We start from the raw sequence: 18,109 nt of genomic DNA, 5'->3' as shown, positions 1-18,109 counted from the left end.
TGGGCTCTGGGCCATGGTGACAGGATATCCCCAGGGAGCTGGGCTGGCCGCCACGCAGGGAACACCGGGGTGGAGACCTGGCACCGCCAAAGAGAGGCCCAAGAGAGCACCGAGGAGGGCAAGTCAGGACAGCTAGGCCCCGAGGGGGCAGAGAGCAGCCCGGGGTGACCTGGGGCCTGTGACTGTAGGGTGAGGGACCCACAAACTGAGACTTGAGCTTTTCCTCTGCCTGCAGCCTGGGAGCCAAGGGCAGACCTGGGGCTCCTGCCACTCTGTCCTGATTTTGCTCCTGGCTGGGCCACATGAACAAGTTCTGATCACAGAGCCTGTGAACTTCAGACACTGTTCTGTCCTACCCGCATTGCACAGAAACCCTGGGTCCAGAGGGGAGGGTGCTTTTTCAGACCACCATGGCCTGGGTTGAGCCTGGAAGGACCCAGCCTTGCTTGAGGACTTGACCAGCCCCACTAGTCCAGCCTCAGGCCTGTGGGTAGCCTCTGGGCAAGGCTGAACCAGTAGTCCCTGCTCTCAGCACACAAGAGGCAGGGAGGGTGGTTCTCCAGGTTGAGGGGCTGACCAAGACAAGCCTTGCCCTCAGGTACCCCCAGGCCAAAGGCCCTTCTTTATACCAGGGAGCGAGTCCCAGGTCTCAAATTCCTTTCCAAGCTGTGCCTCCGTCTTAGAAGCCTAGTCAGGTGTAACTATTTACAAGGCAAATATGAGTTTTGTGTTTTATCATCTTACAACCCACTACCAGCTGATGCTCCATAGGCAGACTGGTCAGGCATGGCCTGGAAACTGGAATGAAGCCTCCGGCCTGCCATGCAGGACTTCTTACCTCACAGGTTAAGATGCTGTTAGGCATAGCCCAAGACTAGTTGAGACAATATGTGCTTGTTCCAGACATTGTAGCCGCAAAAGTAACACAGAGCTAGGAGGGAACCCAACCTGCTGTGTAACCGTCAGCAAATTTCAGCCTCTCTCTGGGCCTTAAATCCCTTTCCATATAATGGGAGCGCTGACTCTCATGTATCCATAGTGAGAATGTCACAGCTCCTGGATGTGATTGTACTCACTCAGTCTGTCACTTTCCAGTATTTGTGCCCCATTTCCTTTTCTTCTCTTACACCACTGGCTAAAAACTTGTTCACTCAACCAGTGTCTTCAAGAGTCTAGTAAGTGCCAGACCAGGTGCCAGGCACTGAGATTATCTCAATGATGAGTATACAATGAAGAGTATAAACAGTTTCAGCCTCGGGAGATTCCCAGCCTGGAGGTCTTTATAATGACCTTCAAGCACTGTACCTCCCTGCAAGGACCTTGTGATGATTCGGACGCAGCTCCTTCCTGTTCTGGAGGGATGCCCCACCTGGATGCTGCAGACAAAAATACAGGCAAACAGGGAGGAGCACACAGATACTGGACCACTCAGGAAGCACAAGTCACTAGCTCCTGGGGGGGTCAAGGAGGACTTCTTGGAGAAGGCAGCGTTTGAGCCTGGCTTTAAAGAGTGAGGAGGATTTAGACAGGTAAAGATAAGAAGAACTAGTTTCCTATTATACGTAGCAGCACGAGCAGAGGCAGGCAGGGAGAAGACAGGTCAAGGCGACGGAAGTTTAAGGTGCTGAGGAGTCGATGTTAAGTGGGGAGACCATGGGGAGCCATGCAAGGTACTTGAGCAGGAGCGCAGCTGCATGGCTGTGCAGGAAGAGGAATCTAGCAGCAGCAGCAAGAGGAGGCAGGCTGGGAAGAAGCAGGCACACCCTCACGTGATATGGTCCCCTCCCCCTCCTGAGGTCCAGAGGGTGTCTCTGTCCACCATCGGGAGGGAGATGACAACTTCCTCTCCTCAGCCTGGCTGGGGAGATAAGGGGGCAAAGACAGGAAGTTGCCTCAAGAAGCTGAGTTGTGAGCAGCCCAACCCAAGGCCCCAGCCCCTACGCTGTGCAGGGCGGTCCCAGAGAGGTAGATGCGGGAAAAGGAGGCCAGGCTCCTCAGGCCAAAATACCACGGCCTAGGTGTCCAGCGTGGCAGACCCCTGGGTGCCCGTTCTGTCCCACTGTTGACAAAGCCCCCCACCCCAGGTCCCTGAAGGCCAGGTGTGGCCCCTTCCCAGGAAGAGGCTTCAGAGTTTTCCTGCCTTAACTTGGTCATTCAAACACCCTCTCTGACACCTGTGGGAACTGAGGTGAGTCTGGGCTCACGGGGGCACAGGGTGGACAGTGAATGCCCAGGTGCTGGGAGCCTGATGGGATCATGCAGGGCTGAGAGTCTTATTGACCTCAGGGATGCCCCGTGGCTTCCTGGCCTTAAGGTCTAATAGGAATGCGCCCCAGAGGACTGCAGGGTGTTCCCAGCAGAGGGAACAGAGTGAGCAAAAGATCCAGAGACAAGACACTTCCTACTGGGTACAGGGAACTAGCTGTGGCCCCAGTGGGACAACACGGGCGGCTAGAAGTGATGGTGAGTTGGGGCTGAGGAAGCTGGACACCCCTGAGGGGCAGGGCCGAGGGGAGGGGACAGGGTGGGGTGCCTGTCCCAGGGCACAGGAGAGGCTGGAGGTGCAGGGTGGAAAGGTGGTTCCAGGTCAGGTGGGGCCCTGGGCCCAGGAGGACTCAGGGTGTGGAGGGGGAGGGGATCTGGAAGTTGCACAGGGGTCCCCAAGCCCCAAAGACCAAAATAACAGAACTTGGGGTTAGGGAAGGGAGCCGACAAGAGGGTCTCCCACTCTGTACAGCTGGGGGTCAGTCTTCCTGGCCCACCTGCAAGGGGTCTCTCCAAGTGGGCGGGATGGGGCTGAGACAGTGGACCTGAAATCCGTGCTCAGCAGCAGCATCTTAGGGAGCCTGGGACACCTGCCCGCTGGACCCTGGTAACCCCGGAAGAGGAAGTGAGGTTCCCAGGTCTTTAGGGCTGTTTGCATTCAAGTCAAACCTATTTACAAACCAAAGTGGGGCAGCTACAGGGCAACCTCAGCCCCTCTGTCTTCTCTAAAGACCTCTGCCCTTGCCCTAGCCGCTCCATTGCTGGCACTAATGTGCCAGACAGGAGGACTCAGGCCCCGAGATGGCCACACACCTCCAAGGCCTTGTGGCCAAGTCAGCTTTGCATGGTATTTCCTTGGGCTTCTCTGGTGGCTCAGATGGTAAAGAACCTGCCTGCAATGCAGGAGACCTGAGTGTGATCCCTGATCAGGAAGATCCCCTGCAGGAGGAAATGGCAGCCCATTCCACTATTCTTGCCTGGAGAATTCCATGGACAGAGGAGCCTGGAGGGCTACAGTCCCAGAGTCAGACGCTTTCACTTTTTCCCTTGGCCTGAAACACCTTTCCCTCCCCTGTTCCTTCAGATTTCAGCAGAAGCGTGCCTCCCCCCTGGGAGACCTCCTCTGATCTCCCTGTCCTCCCCACCATATCTTCAAGGCATCCCTGCAACCCACCGCATGTCTGTGTGTGGTTATTTGGGATGAATGACTTGCTCCCTTCTCCAGGTGAACTCAGGGGAACAGGGACCCTCTCCCCAGGGTCTGGCACCATTCCTGGTGCATGTTGGGTCCTTGATAAATATTTGGGAAGGAAAGAAGGGAAGAAGAAAAAAAAAAAAGAAGGGAGGGAGGGAGAGAATGAGAGTGAGGAGGAGAAGCTGGGCCAACAACAGAATGGGAATCCAGTCCTCCTGCCTCCAACCCTCCCAAGCTCTGGCCCGGCACCTGTCCCCTGAACTAGAGCTCGAGACCCTCCCAGCTTCGAAGTGGAGCCCCCATTGACCAGGCTGTCCCATGCTCACTCCTAGGCCTCGGAGGAGCTCTTCCCAGCTCAGCAGCTGAATGCAGCTGAGAAAAGCCATCCGCACAGGAGGAACAAGACTCACAGCCTGCGAGTTTCAGCCAAATCTCCGATTCCGTGGCTCACGTGCCTGCTTGAGTCCCATCCTCTGCCTGGGCCTCAGTTTCCCCTTGTACACAATGGTGAGATAAGCCTTGATCTACGGGGCCTCCTTCAGAGCCAGAAGCATGCAGGGAAGAGCATGAATACCCAGGGGTGGGGCAGCCAAGGAACTGAGTTTCCAAAGCGGGGAAACACTTTAGGGAATGGAGCTGGAGAGCACGCGAGGCCAGAGAACAGCCTGCACAAAGGGCTAAAGCTAGAATGTGAAAGGCCGGTTTGCAGAGTTGTGGGGAGACCAGTCTGATGGGATATGTGTAGGAGCCAGATGGGAAAGAAAGGGCTGTGGCTTCTGAGTTGAAGGGTCTGGGTTTTATCCTGCTAGTCATGGGTCATGGGGAGCAAAGGAAGGTTCTTGAGCAGAGGGATGAAGTCAAGAAATCACCAGCTCAGGCAGGTAATCCTGATAAACAGAGAGAAGTGTGGAGGCAGGGAGGCCGGGGAGGAGGCTGTTGCAAGGCTTGAGAGAGAAAGTGGGGCCTTCTCTGAGCAGGGGCAGAGACAGATGAAGCGGCAGGGAGGGGGAAGCTGCCGGAGAAGAAAGCCCACTCCATCTCACCGGCAGGCCCGCAGGACCCTCACACTCCTGCGGCCCCAGATGCCCTCCGAGCCTCCTCCCCCCAGCTGCTCCTCCCCGACCTCAGGGCTAACCCTCTCACCCACCAGGAGCTGGCTGTCATCCATCGCAGCCCACTCTGACTTTTGACGTTTGGAGTGTCAGTCGCTCAGTCGTGTCTGACTCTTTTCGACCCCATGGACTGTAGCCCGCCAGGCTCCTCTGTCCGGGCAAGAACCCTGAAGTGAGTTGCCATTCTCTTCTCCAGGAGATCTTCCCGACTCAGGGATCGAACCCATGTCTCCAGCATGGCAGGCAGATTCGTTACCGCTGAGCCACCTGGGAAGCCCATACCTCCCCCTTTTTCTTCAGAACATATGTGGGGTCCTTTCAGCCTCTGTTCTCCCCTTTAGTCCTGCCGTCTTAACAGCTTCTGGGAGGGACACTATTCTTAAAGGCAAATGTGACCTGGAACCCTCACTGCTTAAAAAGTCAGGCCATTAAATGATCCATCAAGGTTCTCAGCATCCTAGCCCTGCCTCTCTGATCTACTCCCCTGATCCTCCTCCTCGAGCTCCTTATGATCCCTCCAGGCAGAGGGACTGAGCCAGTCTCTAGCATAAGACTGAGGTTTCCCACCTTCTACGTAGGGTGTTTTTTTCTGTCTGCAACAGCCTCTTCCTGTGTCCAGATCCAGCGGCAAAGGCTTACCTTTCCCCCATGCTCCACCTTCCCCTGCTTCAGATGAGCTTGGCAGGCATGCCTCCTGCCACAGAGGTGGTAAGCTCTGCCCTCTTCTGTCCTGCGGGGGATTTAGACAGCACTCGGACTGCGTGCCAGGCTTGGAGCTCTCAGCACCTGGCAGCTGGGAGGTGGGGAGGACAGACCAGCCCTTTGGACAGTGTAGCTGTGCCCATGTCCCCCTGGCCACCAGCTGGTTGTCTAGGTGAAAACAGAGGGTATAATGGGGCACACAGCAACTGGGCAAGAAGCTGAGGTGTGAGATGACTGTGTGTGAGTCTGTGGCAGATTCTGTGGAGGGGTACTCAGAAGTTGTCATGGGGGCAGCAGAGCGGGTGGGCATGCTGACAGGTGTGTGAACCTGCCAGGTGGGGGGCCAGAGTTGCTGGCAACTGCTGGCCTCGCCTGGGGTGGATTCAGAGGCAGGGTCGGGTTGGGTGGGCTGGAGAAAGGGAACATGGGCCAGGCTGCCAGAGCAAACAGACAAGCCTTCTGGCGCTTCCTTCCAGCAAACACCAACTGACAGCTGAGGGCGGGGTGGAGTGGGAGAGGCCTGTGTTAAGGTCCCTGGAGTTGACAAAGGGGAGTCAGACCCTAGGATGTGTAAGTGGGAGAGGGGAGGGATTTCCAGCTGCTTTTGTGACTAGGGCTTCATGTCCCTGGGAGAGAGGTCTTTAGTGAAGGGCTCTCTGTCCCCACGGAGCCCTGGCTAACATTTTCCCTGACAACTCAGAGATACAGGTAGGGCTGTCTCTGTGGACCACAGAGGTGGAGGAAGAAAGGGAGAAACACAGGGAATATTAGACTTGGGATGTAAAATGTCAAGGTGTGGGACTTTCCTGGCAGTCCAGGGGCTAAGATTCTACGCTCCCAACGTAGAGGAGTTCCATCACTGGTTGAGGAACTAGATCCCATACGCTGAAACTAAGAATTCAAATGTTGCAACTAAAGATCCCATGAGCCACAACTAAGACGCAGCACAGCCAAAAAAGTAAATTAAAATATTACAAATAAATAAATAAAATGTCAGGCTGCACGGAGCCACAGCCAGAAAACCAGCATCGCCCTACCTTAATGGCAGCAGGCTGAGCCCCAGCAGGTGCCCCTGGAGACAGTCTGGGTGACCCGTCAAAAGCAGCCAAGGGCTGGACCTTGCTGCCAGCTAGTCCTCACTGATTGTCTCTATATTCGAGGAGGCGAGGCAAAGGGGAGAGAGAGGAGGAGGACCCTGGCCCCATTCTGGGAAAAAGAGATCAGGAACAGGGGGGACACTGAGTAGGTGGCAGCAACAAGGGGGTTGGGCAGGCTGGAAGCTGCGGATTGTGTGTTCGGGAAAGCGTGGACAGCTGCAGAAGCCCAGAAGGGTTTCCGGCTGCAGAGACAGGTAGGGTCTGGAGTCTGAACAACCGACCAAGTGGGCTCAGTCCTGAAATCTCTGACCTTGTACAGCCAAGGTGGATCCCAGAGATCTGGGCAGCACAGGCCAGCATGGTGGGGGTATCTGGTGGTGATGATGGGGGGCTGTGGTGGTGGTGGGGACTGGGTCTCTCAAGCTGGACGGGTGGGAGCAGACTGCTCTCTTCTGCTCCTCCTTTTGGCGCTGTGAGGGGATTTCTGCCTTCCTACCCCACCCCCACCCCGTTTGCTTTCCTGACCTACAGCCCCTCCTCCTGGTACCCCTGGACAGATTGGAGCTCAGGGAGCACTGGAATGGGGGTTTCCCAGACCCTCCCCTGCCCTGGGCCAGAGTCACTCTCCCTAGGGGTTTTGGTCAGAGGCCTTCACCCCCCACACCGTCAGACTTCTGCAGGGAGGCCTCCGGCAGTTACATTTCCTACTGGGGTGAGAGTGTGAGTCAAAGGAAACAAGGCTGGTTTACTTTATCTATCCTGGGTCATTGTTAGAGGTTCAGGTTGTCTGAGGAATAACCTCATCGCTGGACTTTAGAACAACAATAAAGCAAGCATAAGCATCAGAAGTCTGAGTAAGCTCTGGGAGTTGGTGAAGCCGGGCAGGGAAGCCGGGCGTGCTGCAGTCCATGGGGTCGCAAAGAGTCGGGCACGACTGACAGCGACTGAACTGAACTGAACTGCAACATCAAAAGAAGAAAACATTGTCAGCTCCGGAGGAGACTTGCTTATTCATAGGCTTTTAGGTTTCCTCTGGACCCACGGTCACACTTGGCAGAGTTCGAGCAAGGCAGTAGGAAACTCCTCTATGGATGTCTCCCATGTTGCAACCCCCAGGACCTAAGAGGGCTCAAGAGAAGGCAGCTCAGAGACCGCTCAGCTCAGCAGCCCTCCCCAGTTCGCTGCCCTGTGCCCCACCCCCACCCCCCGGAGCTCTGTGGCCGGTGGCCGAGGCCCTTCCGGACCTCGAGCCCTCGGCTCCCCCAAGCTCTGAGCGTTCCGCGTGGGCGGCCTCAGTTCCCCCTTCTGCAGAATGGGCGGGTGGCCCAGCCTCCGCGCCCCGGGGCGCTGCGGGGGCGGGGCGGAGGGCTCCGAGGGCGGCCGGAAGGGGTGTGAGTGCGGGGGCGGGCCCCGCGCCGCCCCGCCCCGGGGAGGGCGCCCGGGGCGCAGCATCCTGGCGGGGGCCCCGGCCGCCGCCGCCACTGCCGTCGGGGAAGGTCCCAGCGCGGTCATGGCCTCGCGCGGCGCGCGTCGGGGTCCGAGTCCCCCGCGCCCCGCGCAGTAGCCCCTCAGAGAGGCGGCCCCCACTGTGCCGACGGCGCAGACGTCCGGGCGGGCGGCATGGAGGAGGCGCACCTGCTCCCGGCCGCCGACGTGCTGCGCCGCTTCTCGGTGACGGCCGAGCGCGGCCTGAGCGCGGAGCAGGTGACAGGCGCGCGGGAGCGCTACGGCCCTAACGGTGAGAGCGCGGGCCAGGCGGGGGCAGCGGGGACCTCGCGCGCCGCGGTCTCAGCCCTCCCCACAACCCACCCCGGCAAGGCGGCCGCGGAGCGGTCCTCGCCCCTCCCAGCCATCGGCCCCCGCGGGCGGGCGGGCAGGAAGCGAGGGCTCCGGAAACCTCTGCAGACGCTTTTGGGGCTCCCGGCGGGGCCGCGCTGCACCTTCGCCGGGGAAGGAGGTGCAGGTTCCGGGTTCGGAGACCGGACGCCTGGCTCCCCCGCCCCGATCTCCCTCCGGGCCCAGGGACCTGTGCAGCCCTTCCGGGCTTCCCACCTCCATCCCGGTCGCGGTCCACTCCCGCAGGTCCTCGCCCACCCCCATCGCCGCTCCGCGCTGAATCCCCGCGCCGCTGCAGCCCGCTGGAGTCCAGCAGGTGCGCACAGAGGTCAGCTGGAGGGGGACCAGCCGGAGACCCTGAGGTCCCGCCTCCCAGCTCACCCCGAGGGTCTCCCTCGAGGGCTCAATAAAACGCCCGGAAGGTGCAGCTTGTCAGCTGGCAGCTTCGGTGCCCCCACCCTCATCCCCAGGTCTTCCTCTTTCTGCCACCCCGGACGGATGTGGCTGGCGGGAGTTGATGGTGGGGGCTTTGAAATGCTGAGGCGGGAGACCCACCTCCCTGCAGGGTGGCAGGTTCAAGGCCTCGCACTGGGAGTTGCCTGGGGAGGCCTTTCCTTCCTGGGTGACCTGGAGCCACGCCTGCCCCACCTCTGGTCTTGGAGGCAGCCTTGGGCGCTGTTGCTGTTTGGGAGGGAAAGGTGTCATCCTTTCTCCTGTTCAGTGGCGTGTGGGATTCTTCCCCGGCCCAGAGGCACTGGTCAGTGCCTGTACTGTCCAGACGTGGCCCTGGGAAGGCAGAAGATGCAGAGGTTACCCCCCCACCCCCCGGTCACTTCCAGTCAGCATTTTGCCCCCTTCGTCCACCCCTAGGGCTCGGAGTCCCTAGGGCTCCGGAGAGAAATGTCATCTCCATTCCCAGGGTGCAGCCTGGACCCATGTCCTTTCAGATCTTGGGGACTCACCCTGGCAGGGCTCCCCGCCAGCCAGAGGGGAGGTTCTCTGGCCCGTGTGTCTCACTGCCCAGGACTGGCTTGAAAATTGCAAAGAGCTGTCAGAAAGGGAGCTTTGGGTTTTGTATTGGTTTATGACAACCACCTCTTATATAAATATTATCTTTCTGGAGCAGAAGTCCTTTTTCAAAAAAATTAGCTGCTATATTTAGTTGAGCTGTGGGAGGAACTAGGGAGATAAATATTATTTAGTATCCCCCATTAGTGACTTGGCAGACAGGGTGTCCTTGCCGGAGGAGTGCAGGGCAAGCCCGGCCGATCCCCCAGCTCAGGGATGGGGGTGGGGGTCAGGGCAGCAGAGCTAGGGTTCCACCGCCTCCTCTGTGTGGCCTCCCGCTTGCGAGTCCTCATTTGCAAAGGAAGCTGGAGCCCAGCCCTTCTCCAGAACCATACAGAGGTTGCCCTACCTCACCCTGGCCAACACCCTCTCCTTTCTGGCCCCCATATCTCCCTGAAGGGGGAAGCTGACTGAGAACGAGGGAGCCTTTAGTTCTTTCCCATGTTGTCTGGTTTAGGTGAGAGGATTTTAGGGTGCCCTGGCTGGTGATGAATAAGGATATCGGTGTAGAGTGTAGGTCCGGAGAGGTGGATGTGAGTTTTGGGGAGGGCGGTAGGAAAAGTTGGGGAGCGGCTATTCTTGGGCTCCTCCAGTTCCTCTGTGGTTTGATGGTAGTAAAAATAAAAGCTAATGTTCACTGAATATTTACTATGTGCCAGGCACTGGTCTTGGCACTTTTCACCCCTTGTCTTCTTTTCTTCCTAAAAACAACTGCTGTTATCCCCATGTTACAGAGGGAGTAACTGAGGCACCAGGAGGTTAGACAGCTTACCTAAGGTCACCCAGTAAATGGAGCTAATCCTGGGTGCCTGCCCCTCTCTGGGTCTCACTTTTCCTGTTCGAGGGGGTCACAGTTTCTGCAGACTCTGGGCCCCTGGAGTGTGAGCCTGTGCTAGGAGCTGGGTCAGCTCAACAGGAGCTAGTGGAACCTTCTGCTCTCCACCCCCTGCCCCCCTGCTCCCCCGCAGCTCCCCCCCTTGCCCCCCTCTCCCCTCCCTCCCTGCCCCGGCCCTGGCTCCTCCTAGAGGGCTTTTTCCTCAGGAAGCATTCCAGGGCTCTGGAAGTCCTGAGGTGAGGAGAAGGGAGCCAGTTGCCCCTTCCTGCCTCAGGCTCTCCTCCCCGCCCAGCCCCTGCCCGGGGAGGAGGCCTGGGCGCCCCACACGGCCTATGGAGTGAGGCTGTCAGGCTTTCAGGCCCTAGCTCTGCCCCGTCATAGCTGTGCAATCCTGGACCAACTGGTTGCCTCTCTGTGCCTCTGTTTGCTCATTGTCAGTGAGGTTGTGATAGGACCCGTGCCATAGAGTTATCTGTGTTTGCCTACACTGAGCCCTCCCTTATTGTGGCAGGAGAGGAGCCTGGTGTGGCTCTGGGCCAGAAGCTGGCGGCGGGGGTGGGGGGACACCCCAGGGACTAGTGTCCCCCCCACCCCAGGAGTCTCTGCACCTGCAAAGTCGTTAGTGCTAGAAACCACCAGGAAGTCATTTGCTTAAGTCCTAAAATTCACAAGTTCTCCTGCAGAGGAGGGGGTGGGGTCCTTCTCCCCGCCCTCTGAGCAGAGAGGGGGAGGGCGTCAGTCAGTGAGTGTGCCTGGAGTTGTCCCCCCATCTGTCTGCACCTCGGCATGTAGCCGTGCCCTCTGAGGCCCCAACAGGGCAGTAAGTGGGAGGCTCCTGGCCTCTTGTGAGCCCGCCTTTCTCGGCAGGTCCCAGAGGTGCCCAGGGCGGGGTGTGTGGGGGGATTTCTACAAACTTTCAACTGATTTTGTTTTGTTCTGTTTGTTTTTGACCATGGCTTGTGGCATCTTAATTCCCTGACCAAGGATTGAACCCAGGCCCTGGGCAGTGAGAGTGTGGAGTTCTAACCACTGGACCGCCAGGGAATTCCCTCAACTTGCTTTTTGAATAAAAATGGGCACCCAGCACCACATGCAAAAAGTCCCTAAGGTGTAGGGTGAATGATCCCCAGCCCTGTCCCCACAGACGCCTCCCGGCAGCCCTAGTGTCTCCTTCTCAAGATATCCAGTGCGCACACACCTCTGGGTCTGTGACCGATGGTCTTTTTTACGTGAAAGGGAGTGAATTTTGAGGGCCTTTTGCGCCTCCTCTCCTTGTGACAGTCACTCTTGTGGATGGCTCCACGTGGAGCATCTTGGGCTTTCTAGTGGCTTTCCAGAGTTTCTTCACATGGCCATCCCAGAGTTTCTTCCCTCCGGCTTCTCATGGATTTGGGGTTTGTGGGAAGCCTTTCTTATCACACATGTAAGGCGTATCCTTGTCCTCATGTCATTTCACACACTGTGAAAATCACCAAAGGACAGATTCCTAGAAGTGGAAGGAAGTGTGTGTTTTCAGTATTGACAGCTATTGCTACCCTGTTCTTCATAAAGTTGCACCAGTTGGCCTACCTGTTTCCCCACCACCTCGCCAACATAGTACCTTATCAGATGCCAATCTGATAGAAGGTGGCCTCTCACAGTCTTTCTTTCCATTTTTCTGTTTGCAAATCCTATTGGGCATTTTATTATATATATTTAGGAGCCCTTGGCTCTCCTTATGTCCATGGATGGGCTGCCTGTCATTCCTGCTGGACGTGAGCCTTGGCAGGAGACAGGACTGGGTTGGGCCATCACCCCCCAAAGTGCCTTTACCCCAGAGCCCAGGGATGTAGGGGTCGAGGTCCCAGGAGGTCTCTGCGGGGAAGGGGCAGTGTTTCGGTTTAAGGGGCCTGGGAGAGGGGCTGTGACGGGGGCAGGTGCCTGGCTTCCTGGGCCTCAGCCTGTCCATCTGTGCAGTGGGTACTGGAGCTCCAGGGCCACCATGTGGGAGGGATGGTCTTGATTTAGATTCCTGCGGGTGCTGACTTGGCTGTGACCTTATCTCCTGCCCTCAGCTGAGGCAACCACTTCCTGGACCCTGTTGTTGTCTGTAGGGCAGAGACACAGCTCTGAGATCCCCTGTAGGGGCTTCACAGGTGCGAAGAGCCTTCAGGCTCACCCTAGTTCTCACACCTTTGTTGGGCAGCCTTGGCACCCCACCCCCTGCCCCTCTCCACCAGCCCTGCCCCTGTAGAACCCCAAGCCCGCGTACCAGCAGTTCTCTGAGGCATGGCCGGATCTGCCCACAGCACCTCAGGTACACAGTTGCCTTGCCAACACTTCGCCTCTGGGGCCTGGTCAGCCAGGCAGGACTGACCACTCCAGGTGGGGCCTGGAGACCAGGGTCAGGCCAGGCGCGTGGGGCGGGGTCTGCCCAGCCAAGGCCTCTCCCCGACTTTGCAAATGAGAGTCTAATTGCTCTGCAAATTTACCTTTGAGGAAGACCTTGGTGAGCACTCACCTCACGCCTCACCGGCTGGAACCTGGCTGAAACCAACATTCAGAAGCCGAAATACCAGTTTCCAATGGAGGAAGGAGTCAAGGGGGGAATTAAGGGAGCAGGTGGTGAGTGGAGCCTGGGGGCAGTCTTGGCCTTGCACCTCCCTCCTCCTGGGCTCTGGGTTGTGGCCCTAGGGCTGAACCGTGGGGCAAGTGAATAAACAATTCTGTGAGGCTCTGGGTGGACCTAGGGATGACTCAGCCCCTGTCCGCCCTAGAGGTACACGGATGCTGGAGCAGGAGGTAACACTGACGACCAGCGAGAGAAGGACTCTTCCAGGAAGCCCTCCTGGAAGTTCCGATGAGATGGGGAGGTACCCTGCACAGAAGGGACTGTGAAAGCAAAATCTTGGAGCGGGGCAAAACTAGGGGCAACCAGGAGGCATCTTGCTTGGCGGGTGGAGGGAGGGCCGGCCATCTAAGATATGAGAGTGATTCTGGACAGGTGAGTCCAGGAAGGTCTTGAAGGTTGGTCTTTATCTTGTAGGCCCATGGAAGGTCGGTGAGCAGGGTAGGGTCATTCATTCATTCTGTTTTATTGAGTGCCTACTGTGTGCCAGGTGCTGTCCCAGGTGCTAGGGACACGGGAACTTCTGTTCGCTGTTGTCATGGCTAAGGTCTACTGAACATTCACCATGCACTGGGCTTCATACACGTTGTACAGCCTCATGAGGTGGTTGCTGTTATTATCCTCATTTTCCAGATGGGGAAACTGAGGCACATCCAGCCTTAAAGTGACTTGCCCATGGTCACAGAACTCCCGAGATAATAGGATTTGAACTCCAGTCCTTGGACCAGACTCTCTGCTCTAAGCTGCAGTTTCTTTGATCACATCCCAGGACCCTACAGGCCAGCCCTGCATCGGGTATCTGTGGACAGGGGCTGATTCAGTCTGGCAACAGTTACCCAGCGCAGTGTTTGGTCAGGAGAGGCCACCATATGAACAATTCAGGCAATATTGGAGGGAGTCATATGCCCCCGGATTTGCCCAGCGGGGGTCTGGGAGGGGCGGCACCTCTTGTTTCTGTCTTGGCCCATTAGCTTGGTGGATGGCATCAACAGATGGGGCATTCTTCTTGGAAGGGCCAGCCGACAATGACTCCCAGCCCAACAGTCAGGACATGGGAGATTATGATCCTTCAGGTGATCTTGACTGGGGGAGGCTCAGGGACCGCTGCGGTGGGAAGGCAGGAGAGTCTAGGAGTGAGTGCAAGAGGCCCAGAGTACCGGTTCGAGAGCCAAACTGCCCGAGCTCAAAACCTTTCCTTGCCACTTCCCAGCTGTGTGACCGTGAACTAGGTAGGCGCTCAACCTCTCTGCGCTTCTACTCTGAAAAATGGGAATAATAATCATATCCTCTTTCCTGGCTTGTCTGAGAATCACGAGAGTAGTGCACACAAGGAGGTGATTATCCTGCCTGCGGAGCACCTCCTCATGTGTTAGGCGCACAACGCGCCACCGTTCACCTCCGGAGATGAAGTAGGCATGTGGCATGCTGCTTGGTATAAAAGTGTTCAGTCGCTCAGTCGTGTCCGATTCTTTGTGGCCCCATGGACTGCAGCCCGCCAGACTCCTCTGCCCATGGAATTTCCCAGGCGGGAATACTGGAGTGGGGTGCCATTTCCCTCTTCAGGGGATCTTCCTGATCCAGAGATCGAACCCACCGCCTCCCGGGCATTAGCAGGTGGATTCTTTATCACTAGCGCCACCTGGGAAGTTCTTTGGTATATAGTAGGTGCTTAATATGGAGAAGGCAATGGTAACTCACTCCTACTCTTGCCTGGCAAATCCCATGGGCGGAGGAGCCTGATAGGCTGCAGTCCACGGGGTCACTAGGAGTCGGACACGACTGAGCGACTTCACTTTCACTTTTCACTCTCATGCATTGGAGAAGGAAATGGCAACCCATTCCAGTGTTCTTGCCTGGAGAATCCCAGGGACTGGGGAGCCTGGTGGGCTGCCGTCTGTGGGGTCGCACAGAGTCAGACACGACTGAAGTGACTTAGCAGCAGCAGCAGCAGCCGGAGCTTAATAACTGTGACTCAGTAATGATGATAATGCTCATTCACACAGCAGCCCTGCAGGGTGGGGGTGGTCCTCCATCTTCCAAATGAGGCTCAGGCCCCCCGAGAGCCAGCTGCTCAGGCAGGACTGGAAGCACTTGCATTCCAGGAGCAGGGACGGGCCCTCCTGCATGGATGGGCGGGGCATCTGCAGTGACCTCGTGGCTTATTGAGCCTGCCCTAGGAGCAGGGGGTGGGAGTGGAAGGGATGCCTTGCTCTACCCTGGTAGAGGCCAGGTCTGGCGAGAAGAGGGCATTGGTCAAGATCAGCCGGGTTATCCTGCATTACAACCCCCTGATTTCAGTGGCTTGAAACAGTTCAGGTCATCTCTTGCTCACACTGTATGTACACACCTCCATGCAGCTCCGTGTCTCCCGACTCTTTGACTCAGGTTCACAAAGCAGATACCGTCACACAGGTCCTGGTTGCTATAGCAGAGGGTCAGAGAGCTCCAGAGTGTGCTGTCCAGTGGGGCAGCCGCCAGCCTTGTGTGGCTGTTTGAGTTTCAATGAATGAAAATTAATTTAACATATACCTACTGGCACTTGCCTGGCGGTCCAGTGGCTCAAGACTCGGCTGCCAACGCAGGGGGCCCAAGTTTGATCCCTCGTCAAGGAACTGGATTCCACATGCCACAGTGAAGATGGAAGATCCCACATGCTGCAACCAAGATCTGGCACAGCCAAATAATTAAATATTTTAAAATAATAATAAATAAAATGTAGCTTCTTAGTCACACTAGCTACATTCCCAGTGCTCAGTAGCTCCATGTGGCTGGTGGCTACCGTATCAGACAGCATGGCTATAGGACTCTTCCATCACCGCAGGAAGTTCCACTGGACAGTGCCATTCTCCAACAGTTCTACATTCCAGCCCAAACTAACACACATCCTTCTTTTTGCAACTTGCACAGGAAGATGGGACGTACAGTCCTATTGTGTGTCCACAAGTGGGGGAGAATGAGAAGCCCTGGAGGAATAGCATGATAATGACCACCAAGAGTGGACCTTCGATCGGGCTGTGGGTCAGCAGAAGGGGACAGTCAGGTGGAAGGGGAGAAGGAGGAGACCCGGTGAGACCAGCAGGTAGAGGGAGTCTGCAGTGGGGACTGGGGACTGGAGCTGGTGGTTGCTTCGCAGGTGGCTCAGATGGTACAGCATCTGCCTGCAATGCAGGAGACCCAGGTTCGATCCCTGGGTCAGGAAGATCCCCTGGAGAAGGAAATGGCAACCCACTCCAGTACTCTTGCCTGGAAAATTCCATGGATGGAGGAACCTGGTAGGCTAGAGTGCATGGGGTCACAAGAGTTGGACACGACTGAGCAACTTCACTCACTAGAGCTGGTATGTTCTGGAACAAGTTTCCCAACCCCAGGCCTCGCCCCTATCCAGAAAAAATGCTGTGAGGAATATTGTGGCCTCGAGGCTACACACCAGCAGAGGGAGGGGCTAGGTAGACAGGGAGTGATTCGGGTGAGACTTCCAGATATACTCTTCCTTAGGTCAGGAATCCTGAAGACACCTGCAGAGGTTGAGGGGTTGAAGAAACTCCTGGGTTGAGCATGGCAGAAACAGGCTGACGTGTGCTCTGAGGCTGGGGCATAGCTGAGATGACCTCTAAAGGACCCTGCTCCATTGGAGAATTGGCCCAGAAACCAGGGCTGGCCCTCCCTCCTGCCTTTCCTGTTCACTTTAGCTAAATAGATCAGAAGGAAAAAGTCTGTTTGATTTTAATCTCAACGCAGGACACTGGAGATTACATTTTCCACGGCAAATGTCAGCTGTTGCCTAAAATAGGACTGTGGAGAAAAATGCTAGAAAGTGTATTTTTAGGTTATATGTTTTCCTCCTGGATTCCTGAAGCCCAGTGGGCTGCTCAGTACTCCCCATGGTACAGCTGCCCGGTGCAGACCCCAGACCTTCCAAACAGGTGGTCAGGGTAGGGGTGCCCGTGAGCAAAACTGCTGGCTGGTACTTGAGCTGCAAGCAGGTGGGCAGAGGCAAGGACCCATGTCAGCGAGGAGGAGGGAGGAAGAGCCAGCCTGGGGTGGGGCCTTGGGTTCTGCATTGCTAACAAGCTCCCGGGTGACCCCGATGTTGCTGGCCCAGGGATTGTCCTGGGCACAGCACAGGAGAAAAGGAGACAAGGGTCAGTTAGGCTCCGTCTGAGAGACCCCTCAGACAGCCCTGGGCAGGTCCTGAAATCGGCAGAAGGAGGGAGAAGCCCTTCCAGGGCCCCTTTCCACAGACCCACAAACAGCCCGGCTTGCTGTGTGACCTTGGTTCAAGCCACGCATCCACTTTGGACCTCAGTTCTTGAACCTGCAAGACGGGGTCGGCATCCCTACCTACCTCCCTTTTAGGCTGCTGGGAAGATTCCCGGACTCAGCTACTGGGGCAGCCAGCTCCACCTGTAACGTGGGTGCTTCAGGACCTGAAGGAGGTGAAAGTGGAGCCTGTAAAGGCACAGCAGGTCCTTGTGGTGTTTGGAGACATGGTTCTTCAAAATGTTCTGTGTGTCTGGGCCTCGGCAGGCTGGCTGGGTCCTCTCTCAGCTTGCTGGAGCGGGGCGCCTGGGAGGGGACAAGCTGACATGCAGCCTCCAGGAACTGAAGCCCGGGGCGCTGCCTGCTGAGGTCGTGCCCAGGGAGCCCCAGGTGGGGTGGGCAGTGCTTCGGGCCTTGTCCCCAAGGTCCTGTGTCAGAGGTGGCCTGAGCCAGTTATCTCAATTAGAACGAGATATTGTGGGTAGGGGGACATTGAATGGGACCGGGTGGGCATCTGAGAAAGGGCAGTGCAGGGAGCCCTGAGAACTACCGACTCCCTGTGTGACCTCAGGGTTTCCATCTCCTCCAGGTCTCAGTTTCCCCTCTGTGCAACGGAGGTGGAACTGGCCTGGAGGGTCTGGAGGGCCCTGGCTTGGTTTTTGTCCCAGGGTGAGTCAGGTCACAGCAGGCCATTCTCCACTAGAGTCAGGTGGGGGAGGGATGTGAAAGTACCCGGGCACAAACCACGTGTGCTGTGACCTCAGAGACCTGGGGGGAGTGTGTCCTGCCCATCGTGGGGGTTCTGATGGGCACCGTGGGGAGGGGACTGCTCAGACTCCTCTCGGTAACCCAGTCATTTCTTGTCTCCTCATGGCTCCTGTGGCTGCCTGGATCCTGCAGAACTCCCAACCGAGGAAGGTGAGGCTGGGGCCAGGGCAGCCTGCAAGGGCACCAGATGACACGCCGGGCCAGTCACCGTCAGGCGGTGTCCTCCCCTCCCAGGCAGTGGGGCCTGGCTGAGCCCCCAGCGTTGCCCATCTGTGCCTCTCAGGGCCTCGTGTTCTTCACCTTCAAATGGGAGGGAGGGAGTAAGCCACCGCAGCTCCGCATGGACGCGATCGGTCAGTCGGT

The 18,109-nt window shown here is 57.2% G+C and overlaps 1 protein-coding gene across 4 annotated transcripts in view; it reads left to right on the top strand.

Moving 5' to 3' along the window:
- ATP2A3 (ATPase sarcoplasmic/endoplasmic reticulum Ca2+ transporting 3) overlaps positions 7,827 to 18,109 on the top strand; it is a 34,310-nt gene continuing 24,027 nt past the window's right edge. For all 4 annotated transcript variants that reach the window (XM_018064435.1, XM_018064434.1, XM_018064437.1 and 1 more), the window contains exons 1-2: positions 7,827 to 8,109; positions 17,879 to 17,896. In XM_018064435.1, the coding sequence (XP_017919924.1) occupies positions 7,992 to 8,109; positions 17,879 to 17,896 (136 nt within the window). In that variant the 5' untranslated portion in view covers positions 7,827 to 7,991. The remainder of the gene's footprint in view (positions 8,110 to 17,878; positions 17,897 to 18,109) is intronic.

The sequence above is a fragment of the Capra hircus genome, chromosome 19 (genome assembly GCF_001704415.2).
Source record: "Capra hircus breed San Clemente chromosome 19, ASM170441v1, whole genome shotgun sequence".
Lineage (NCBI taxonomy): Eukaryota > Metazoa > Chordata > Mammalia > Artiodactyla > Bovidae > Capra > Capra hircus.
The sequence above is the reverse complement of the archived record's forward strand: the minus strand, read 5'-3'. Positions and strand labels throughout refer to the sequence as shown.